Genomic DNA, 10,894 nt, shown 5'->3' with positions numbered 1-10,894 from the left:
TCTCTCTCTCTCTCTCTCTCTCTCCCTCCTCGAGTTTAATTTCTTCTGCAAGGCTTTCATGATGATTACTGTACACCTCTGCCTTTCAATCAATACGCCAGACCTTCTGCGTTTTCCATCTTTAACTTCCAAATAGCTGCATGCGCACAAAAGCACCCATAAACTCATACAGTGTGCTGCACTCCCCCACACAGTCACAAATGCACACTGTCAGTGTAACCAGACTGAACTTGACAGATAACAGACTGCTGCATGAAGTAACAATGCTGTATCATCATATGGTGTGGCACACACACAGAAATACTCTGAGCTTGGCAATGGCCAGCCTCTGTGTGCTCTACCAATAAAGAAGCTGCTGAATTAGATTGCACTGAAATAAGACACAGAAGAAGAGAAGAAGAATGGCAGATTGAGAAGGAGAGGAGCAACAAAAGGAGGAGAGAAAAGAGGGGGAAATGGGCTTGGAAGACAGCCACAAAGATGAATAGAAAAAGGAAAACGGACGGAACAAGGTACACACATAGGGATAACAACCACTGTATTGAATCTTGTTTTCTACATCTATTTCTGCACTGAGCAAAGGAAGTACTGGTCTGAATGTTGAAAAACTAGCCTACTAGCCCTGCTAAGACATATTAAACACATGCAGTGCTGAAATGTAAAATTAAAAAATATATTTTTAAGCAGTAGTGGAGGCAACTCAAATTCTGGACTGAAAGGAAATGAGCGCAAGTCTCTTTTCTTCTATTCTCTTTTATTCTTGGTCCTTCTTGTCCCTGTTTCTTTTCTCTGTAACCTCCTGCTCTCTTATTTCTAAGTCCATTTTCTCTTATTCACCTGCACCGCCATCCCCTGCATTCTCTCTACCCTCACTTTATCTTGCTTTTCCTTCCTTACAGGATATGACTTCTCTTTCCTATCCATCTACCGCCCTCTTCTTCCACCTCTTCTCTAGATAAGAGTGTTTTTTAAAGACCACTGCTATGGGTAGTCAAGGGTCTCTGATTTGAAGTGAGTTATTCAAATGTATTCAGACGTTTATCCCCTCTCTTTCTCACACAAATGACAAGGCTCTAGAGTACCGTGAACGTATAGGAGTCCTGTGTCTCTCTGTCCAGGGGCTGCACCAGGGTGAGATATCTTCTGATTCCAGTAGCAGACACAGAGAAAACATCATGATAGGTGTCCAATGATAACTGGAGCTGAGGATCCCTGGTCTGTTGGAAGAGAAAGAAAAATGTTTAGAGGAACAGAGAGGACATTACCATGGTGAACTTTTCTCTTTAAGCATTATCACCGAGGGAAAGTACTGTTGAATGTGTGTGCTCCGCCGTAATTGCTAGCGTAGTGTACCTTCCTTAAAGCTGCAACATATTTACACCTGGGAGCTACCCATTACAACCACACAGCCCGTCCTCACCAAGAAAACAGCAACACGACAACATAGGTCGATAGTTGAAGGCCTTAAAATTGCCGAATTTTACGTTATGAGAGGCCTCTTTTGGCCGTGTAACCAAGTACAAGTGAAAAAACAGGTGTTGTATATAAATAACCACAAAATTACTATCTTGGAGGTGGTGATTAGGGTGGATGGTTAGATGACTGCGGTAGGTAGAATGGATGATTAGATGATTTGGGTGACATTTACCCGTGTGAAAAAAAAAAGCCATTTTGTAGTGTCTGCTTTAAGTGTTTTAGGTAGCATTTTGCAACGTTTCATGTAGCCATAGCTAGTTAGCATTACTGTTAAAGGCATTGACAGCCCCCCAAAGCCCCTAACCCCAACCATCACAGGGTGTGCCTAAACCGTGACTTCATGCATGTCGACCGGTTAACCTTGTGTTGCAATGGGGAACAGAAACTGCCCATATATGTCGTTTTGGAGAAAACGCTCGTACATGTCGTTTTAGGAATCATTAAAAACTCATATAGGTTGTTTTGGAGGCATCAACTATAGACCTATTCTGTCGTTTCTATATGAGAATGTGTTGCAGCCACAGCAATGAAATGAAGGCTACTAAGCACCACCATCGGTTCAATTAAAGGAATAATGCTTGATGAGCACACAGTGAATAATCAATAGAGCAAATAACAAAAGTAACACCTTTAGTAACACATCCAAATCCTCCTCTGACATTACCCACACAGTCACTTCTTCTGTGTGTATGCTGCATATGTGTGTGTGTGTGTGTGTGTGTGTGTGTGAGGTCCTGGATAAGGCTGGCTCAGCAGGGTAGGGGAGGGGAGCTGATAATATTGTCGATGTAGCCAGTGTGGATATTGAGTCATAAATAAACACACACGCACAGGACACACACAAACACACAGACACTCACAGTCGTATACACACACATAAATAAAAGTGATAGATGGCACATAAAAGCAATTAGGACTAATCATCATTGTTGGGACTAAATGCTTGAGGAAAGACCAGGGTTAGCAATATTTAAAATAACTCAACGTATATCTATCGGCAGAAACACACACACACACAGACACACAGTCTCAAGAACACACAAAAACACACTTTATCCCCACTAAGCCCATTCCCTGCTGTGGGGGTCTTTTAGAAAGCAATGAACCAAAGCTTGTTTTTGTCAAAATGCCTATGCTACATCTTAAACAAACTAAGCTCTTGGGAATGCATCGGCGATAACGGTGTTGCAGCCCTGTAAATTCTTACATTATCACAGAGAGGCAATTTAAGAGGGGAATGGTTTTACTATCCAGATTCAGAGTGAAATTAGATGGGGCACTTCAGACACTGCAAGCAAGGCACAAAGCAGAGATTCAGTAGAACAAAAAGAAGGGCTGAAACAGACACTTCAATGGCTCGATCCTTCATTTCACCATGCTGCTGGTTTTGTTTACATGGTAATTTAATTGTGCTTGAAGACAGGAATTGGGTTGTTTATACACTTGAGACCTGTATTTTATATAAGGATGGAAAGTTATTGAAGTGCTGTGCATGGTGCTGTAAAATGAGTGATATTCCACATCTAAAGACTTTGGGCGGTCGTGTCTTTATTTATTTAGATTTCCAAAAAATCAAAAACAAAAGTGTCAGGCATGAATTAAACAGTCAGTTTGCTCTAACTTAAGCTGCAAAGGTTAGCATGCCTGGCTAACCTGAAACAAAGTGCATGTTTAAGAATCCTTTTACAGGGTTCTTGTTTGATGAGCCAGACTGAAATATAGAATAAAGTTTTCCAGAAACAGCGTTTTTCAAGTGACTCTTTGAGCAACTGTTGGCTTAATTAATAAGCTGGTTACAGCTAATAAAATCTGCCTGCTACTATTATTTCAGCTGCCAAAGTTGACAACTTGGCGACTACAAATAAGAAGTGTGCTATTGTCTTCCTCTGTCCAAAATCAAGACCCATTCTTTCAATTTCCAAATGTCTCAATAGCGAATTAAGGCAAATTATTAACAAGTTGTGATGAAACATTGGGCAATAGGCATTGAAGTTTAGAGGAAATTTTTGTTTTTGTTGTCAAAGACACAGTCCTTGCTAACATCAACCAAAGAACTCAGCAAAAGGAGGTAAAGACTGAAAGAACAAACTCAACTGATACCTACAGGTGTCTTACTGTCTGTCAGCTAATAAGGAAGAAGATATAACAAAGTTGTAAAAAGAACTTGCAGTTTTCTGTAATAACAGTTTTCTCAGTATATTCAGAGTATTAAATCAGCTTATTATCTCTTAAGTCAATGACAACTCAGTATGCTTTAATCCTCACCTCCTCCACATCGTTATCCAGCGCTATGATGGCAAGTGGTGCAGACAGGCTGGCACTGGTTGCTACGGTGGTTCCAACTGGTGATGCCTCACTGACGTAGCCATGGTAACTGGTCTCCAGGAAGTAGGGTGCCTGGTTGTTCTCGTCTAGAACTTCGATTTGGAGGTTGGCAAAAGCTGGCAAGGGGTGGCCGTTGTCCTGCCCTGCCTAAAGGCAGAAAGAAAATTATTGTTGATTTTGGCTGTGAGTCACCATTTGTACCAGCCAATACTCCTTTTGCAAGTGGTATTTAATGATAATGCTTCAAATAAGTGTTTCATGTCTGTGTCTTAAGATTTGACTGAATATACAGAAGAAAAATCTAAATCAAATATATATTTGGTGTGACCAAATTTTGCCTTCAAAACAGCATCAGTTCTTGTAGGTACACTTGCACAAAAAGTGAGGGATTTTGTACGCATATTATCAGGTGTATGATTAAACAAATATAGCAAAAATATGCTAATGATCACCAAATTAAAGGTGAGGTTGCACCAGACAGTTTACTGTCGATAGTCATACACCATGGCAAGACTGAGCACAGCAACAAGACACAAGGTAGTTACTGCATCACAAGGTCTCTCCCAGGCAGAAATGTCAAGACAGACAGGGGTTTCCAGATGTGGTGTCCAAACTCTATTGAAGAAGCACAAAGAAACTGGCAACGTTGAGGACCATTGACGCAGTGGTCAGCCAAAGAAACTTACTGCAGCAGATGAAAGACATCATGCTTCCTTTTACAATCGGAAGATGTCCAGCAGTGCCATCAGCTCAGAGCTGCAGAAAACAGTGGGACCCTGGTACACCCATCTGCTGTCTGAAGAAGTCTGGTCAGCCTTCATGGATGACTTGCAGCCAAAAAGCCATACCTCTGACATGGAAATGAGGCCAAGCGACTCAACTATGCACAGAAATACAGGAACTGGGGTGCAGAAAAATGGCAGCAGGTGCTCTGGACTAATGAGTCAAAATTTGAAACTTTTAGCTGTAGCAGTCTGTTCACCGAAGGGTTGGAGAGTGGTACAAGAATGAGTGTCTGCATGCAACAGTGAAGCATAATGGAAGTCCCTTGCAAGTTTGGGGCTGCATTTCTGAAAACAGAGCTGGGGATTTAGTTAGAATGAATGGTCTTCTCAATGCTGAGAGATACAGGCCGATACTTATTCAACATGCAGTACCATCAGGGAGGCATCATCAATGTATTTTTCAGTATGACAACGACCCAAAACATACAGCAAAAGTCATTAAGATCTTCAGCGTAAAAAAGAATAAGGAGTCCTGGAAGTGATGGTATGGCCCCCACAGAGCCCTGATCTCAACATTATCAAGTCTGTCTGGGATTACATGAAGAGAGAGAAGCAACTGAGGCTGCATAAATCGGCAGAAGAACTGTGGGTAATTCTCCAAGATGTTGGGCCAACCTACCTGCAAAAAAATATTGCCCATGTGTACCTAGAAGAATTTATGCTGTTTTGAATGCAAAGGGTGCTCACACCAAATATTGATTTGATTTTCATTTTTCTTCTCTTGACTTACTGGATTTTGTTAATTAATAAATATAGTCTATAAACATGCCTATTTTTGAAAGCATTCTTACTTTACAGCATTTTCCACACCAGCCTAAAAGTTTTGCACAATACTGCATATATGACTCCAGTTCACCTCACAGAGTATCTCCGTTCCCGCCTACACTTCAACCTTCCCACGCCTAAGTTTATTGAAGTGTGACAATCTGAAACATGTGACTCTACAGCCTATATACTGCTGTCTGCTTTTATGTTTCTTCTGTCTCTACTCTCCTATGGGTCTTCTCCTATTAGCTTGTATCTGTTTCGCCATTTTCATTTACATCTCATTCTTGTTGCTGTTTTGCTCCCTCGTGTCTCTTCCATCTCCTTCCCTCATTCATTAGTTCATGTGGGATCCAACAGCTGTACCATCCCAAAAGCACAACTAATGAGCTGTCATTTCATAAACACAGTATCTGTACACTCATATACACAGATACACAAACACCTTTAACTACAGCAAAACCATCCTATGGAGGGAAAAATCTATTTTCACTTTCAGTAGAGTCGAACTTGATGTATGCTTGGTGGTGTAATTCCATTACCAGCCTAATTGAGACAAAAACTCCTTCACACAGCATGAGTTCTGATACTTTACATTTACTGACATTTAATTTACAGAATACAGGAAGCATCAAATAAATAGATTTAGGAGGAACAGTTAGTCTTAATTTACTAATCAACAGCTTGAAGGATGTTTGGGGGTTAAAGGCAGTTAAAAAAAAAGCACTGCACATTGAAGGGTTGCTGTTTCCATAAGATACTTGCTGAGAGAAAGTCAAGTTAAGCCTCCCCTGTTTCTCAGCTTGAGTGTTTCTCACCTTGATAACCAGATCAAATCTGCGGTAGAGTTCTCTATCGATGGGCTTGAGTAGAAGGAGCTCTGCTGTGGTTCTGTTCAAGCTGAAATATTCTGCATAGGACTCTGGTTTGCCTGAGAGAGAGCAGGCAATAAGAAGTAAGAACAAAACAGTAAAGAGTAAAAACAAAATATACAAAAACAGGGTAGTGTGTGTGTGTATATATATTGATATATATGTGTGAGAGAGGGTGATACATCAGTAATTGGTTTAAGAATCAATATATGTTTGTCTGGTGGGTGTCTAGGTGGAGTATGAGAGAGACGGGGGGGGGGGCAAGGCTAATGCTCCCAGTTTTCTCATCTCTGCTCTCCACAGGTGGGGATGCGCACACACACACACACACACACACACACATATATATATATGTTGCTTTGGAATGCTGCATTGCTCAGTGGGGAAATCAAGTTCTGGTGAGAGCACAGGCACATCTGCACAAGACCATGTGATTCCCTCTATATTTGTGGTTATGGATTTTTGTGTGAGTGCCTCTTCTTCTTAAGGTATGTCCTTGTGTCCAAGAATCAAGGCTTCAGTGAATACCTCGTCAATGTTCTGCTTGCAACTTTGCAATGGTCAGTTCTTTAAAATAATGTTGCTGTCCAGAGCAATTACCAACCACTGTTCACATACTATCTAAACACTGACACTTCCTCAGCTGACCCTCAAACGCAGCTTCATTTTTTCATTTTCAAATCATTGGAACACATTTTTTTTGCCCTTTCTGACACTGTCTCACATAATCCTAACTGAGACTGAGATTAGTTTCACAGGAGGAGTCTGGGAAATGTAATCAAGTCATGTCAGTACATTTTTACGGACTATGCAGATCCTCGTGAGTAAAAGTGAGACGTTTTCTGTGACTGCATTTTACAATTTCGGTAATCACAATGTCTTGACGTGATGGTGCACTGTTACTGTTATAAATCACTTTCAAGTTAAGGTACTTTAAAGCTTTAAAAAAATTTCATCTCTGTAATTTTGGAAACATCTTATCCTTTGCAAACTGGCTGTTAGCTTCCTGTTAATTATCAAGTCACATACAGTTTTACTCTGCTGACTTAAACCTGCACCTAAACATTTAACTGCCTTCCTATAAAACCATGTAATCCTTCTCTAACAATTAGGCCCTGGGCTAAGGAGCCATGAGACCACAGATCTGCATTTGACAAGATTTGGTCCCTTGAAGTCCTCTATGAACAGATGTGCTGAAGTCATTCTGAATTATAAAGTAATCTTAATTGTTGTAAGTAAATGGTCCATTAAATAATGTAATGCGTGACCAATCAGGACAGTTTTTTTTGCTTCAAACAGAAAAAAGTGGTGAAATTGATGAAATGAAAAAAACACATATATTTCAAGGAGATTGTGTCTGTTTCTGTGCCAGCTAGGAGTCGGCTGTATCTATCATGATATAATTGTATATGACAATATAGTGACAGACAGAATATCTGTTTTCAGCTAATACAACAAATGAAATACTTGAAATCTTTGCAATAATCTAATCTGTGGAAGTTACACAAATGTATGTTGTCTCATTACTGTTTTATTGCCCAATACTAGTGCCAACTAACATAACCCAAACAAATGTGAACCTACCAATGAGGATGGAGTATATAATCCCTGGCCGGTCAGAGGGAGGTTGTATGTTTTTGTCTTGGTCCACAGCTTGAATAGGTGGAGTGACATTGAGAGGATTCACCTTATTCTGAAAACAGAACCAAGGACAGTGTTCGAGTTGAATATCTGATTGCAATCATTACCTATAAATATGATAAAACAGATAAAATTAGTATGATATAAATCAGAACTAGCAAAAACAGGATACGCAATGCGACACAATTGTTCGGTGTATGAAAGTTTACTTGTTTCATTTTAAGAGTGAAAAACAAAGAAAGACAGTAAGAACTAAAGAAAGACTCAAACAAACAAGCAAACTTGTAGAACAGCACCATCTTAAATTTGCACCATGGGAATTTATCACTTCAAAGTTTAAACTATTTTTTGACCCAGACTAGTTTACCAAGAGCATTTGCAACAAAACAGCTACTGCTTAAAACAAAAGCTGAAAAATGGGGAGGGATATAAAAAATATGTTCTTGGTGGTCGGTCCCACTCAGTTGTTCTAAGGTATGAAAATAAGCTTAAACTAGGCTATTTATTTATGTAACACACTCTGAGTATGCCAGCAAAGCTAGTGAGAGTTGCTGCAGAATAGGAAAATCAATTGTTGGCAAAAAACACATAGTGATATACTTTAAGTCACATACGTGCATGTGCTTGCCCACACATAAAATTATGTGTACGTACGGAAAGAAGAAAAATTATCACATTCGCTGAAATTAAATCATAACAACCAGGGCCTGTTTTAATATGCATTGTACCTGTTTATATGTCTATATAAATGTCTATCTACTCTGTACACACACATATATACTGTATGAGTCTGCTGTTGTGGATCTGTATGCGAGTGTGGATAGGCTATAATACTGACATAATAGTATAATATGCTGAGGTAATATGACCCACCTTCAATGGAAGAAACATTACACGCCTTTAGGATGAAATCTACAACGACTAAAGCTGTAAAATGTTAAGCCAAGCACGCCAAGACTGCTTGTATTCCCAAATGTGGAAGAATGCATCAGTACACTCCTACGCACGCATATGCAATGGTAAGCTCATACACCTGCTATGATACAATACTTTACTACCGCACCTGTCATGCAGCACTTAAAATCTACTGGCCATCATAGAGCTACATCTCCTGCTTCCCATCACAGAGGGAGGTGAGGAGGGAGATGCCGGCAGATAAGAAGTTATGGTGAGTAATGAAGTGGCGTAAAAGTGGTAGTAAATATATGGAAGGGAGAGGAATCTGCCAGGAGTTAAACAGAGCAGAGAGAGATGCAAATGTAGCAAAGATGAAAGGGGGAGTCAGAGAAAGACAGCCAGGTCTAAGAACACTGACACACTACTATTACCTTTACTTATCCTTTTACACACCGCCTCACTATGGATTTTTAAAAAAGCACTGACATACAACAATATAGAACTTAAAAGCAATGCTAGAGTCAATATGTGCGAGAGACAGTAAAAGAAAGATTCTGTGTTAGATGTAAGTTGAATTATATGTAGCACCCACTCTAAGAATTAGAATAAGAGCACTGCTGTTTCTGAAACTGTAAATAATTGCTATCATTGATTATATCTGTCTTTTCAGACAAACACTGATCACCTTTTCAAAGTGCAATTCTTTTGCACAAGACTATTAAGATGTGAAATGCGTCTTGACAATTCTGGTCATGCTGACCAGTAAAAGTTATTACTATGTAACAAGCTTAGCTTCAATACATTTTCTTTAATCTTGTCATCACGAAGGCAAATTTGATCCTAGGAATGTCCTGAACATCCACTCAACAAAGAGTTTGACTCCCTCCTTCAGACCACCACTTCAGAATGCTAAAGAAGTAACATAAACAAGCCTCCTTTACACTTGTTCCTATTTAAAGGCTGTTTGACACATATGCTTCCTTGTTTTCCCAGAACCCCCCCCCCCCCCCCCCCCCCCCCCCCCCCAGCACTTCAGTCAAAGTTTTCATCAGGCTTTAATCAATCAAATAAATAGTTGAATTGCTGCTCCCCTGTGAGCCAGAGCGGAGCCTCAGATCCTCTGGCAGGGCTCTGCTGGCTGTTCCTGAGTCCCGGCTCAAGACTAAAGGTGACCGGGCTTTTTCAGTCACGGCCCCTCAGCTCTGGTAGTCCTTGCCTAGAGATCTAAGGATTGCAGAATCAATTGAAATCACTTCTCAAAAGATTTTTTATTAATGCTAGCACAAGGTTTCATTTCCAACATGTCTTATGTGTTTTATTATCATTATTATAGCTTTTTTTTTGTATATTATTGTTGGGTAAGTGATTCCATTTCAGTTTTATATTACTCAGTAATTATTTAAATTATTTTATTTGACTCATTTAAGTCCTGGAACGTTTGAATCCTGGTTCAAATTAGCACTTTGTAGCTTCTGAAAAGTGCTGTATAAATGACATTTATTATAATCAAACTTTCTTTTGTCAAGCCTTGCTATTCTTTAATATAACCTTTTTACTTTGTGTACACAGTCAAAACTGTAGTTTTCACCTGTAGTTTTAGTGACAGCTACAGCTTATGGTCATTAATTCTGATGGCACAAAAAACATTTTGACTAGTCAAACATGCATTCCACTAAGCTGTGCCAGGGCCATCGTATTGTACACACTAACTCAATGTGACATACTTGAATTGGGGCTGCAAGATTGTTCTCATTACAATTACAAAACAGTCAAATAATGTGTTTTTCAAAAGACTCATCACAGTTTCCCAAAGCCCAAGTTAATATATTCAAAAGGCTTGTTTTGTCCAACCAACAGTTACAACCTAAATAACAAAAAGAAGCAAATATTATCTCATTATTTGGCATTTTAACTTAACAAAAAGGATTCTTTGATTATGTAAAATGCTGCCAATTAATTTTCTGTTAACTAATTGATCAATCGTCTAATTGTTTCAGCTGTAACTGGAACTAAACAGTACATTGGTCTTGATCTGCAATTGTTTCCTTTAATATATATATATATATATATATATATATATATATATATATATATTTTGTTTGTTGTTTTCACTTAAACACTGCCTCTTTCTTG

The 10,894-nt window shown here is 39.3% G+C and overlaps 1 protein-coding gene across 1 annotated transcript in view; it reads right to left on the bottom strand.

Annotated features, from left to right (window-relative positions):
- LOC123983506 (protocadherin-15-like) overlaps positions 1–10,894 on the bottom strand; it is a 216,791-nt gene that overhangs the window by 112,739 nt on the left and 93,158 nt on the right. The window contains exons 8-11 of the mRNA XM_046069766.1: positions 7,808–7,916; positions 6,170–6,282; positions 3,742–3,948; positions 1,083–1,217 (exon numbers count right to left, since the gene is read on the bottom strand). Coding sequence (XP_045925722.1) covers positions 1,083–1,217; positions 3,742–3,948; positions 6,170–6,282; positions 7,808–7,916 — 564 coding nt within the window. The remainder of the gene's footprint in view (positions 1–1,082; positions 1,218–3,741; positions 3,949–6,169; positions 6,283–7,807; positions 7,917–10,894) is intronic.

The sequence above is a fragment of the Micropterus dolomieu genome, linkage group LG14, assembly GCF_021292245.1.
Source record: "Micropterus dolomieu isolate WLL.071019.BEF.003 ecotype Adirondacks linkage group LG14, ASM2129224v1, whole genome shotgun sequence".
NCBI classification, from domain to species: Eukaryota; Metazoa; Chordata; class Actinopteri; order Centrarchiformes; family Centrarchidae; genus Micropterus; species Micropterus dolomieu.
The sequence above is the reverse complement of the archived record's forward strand: the minus strand, read 5'-3'. Positions and strand labels throughout refer to the sequence as shown.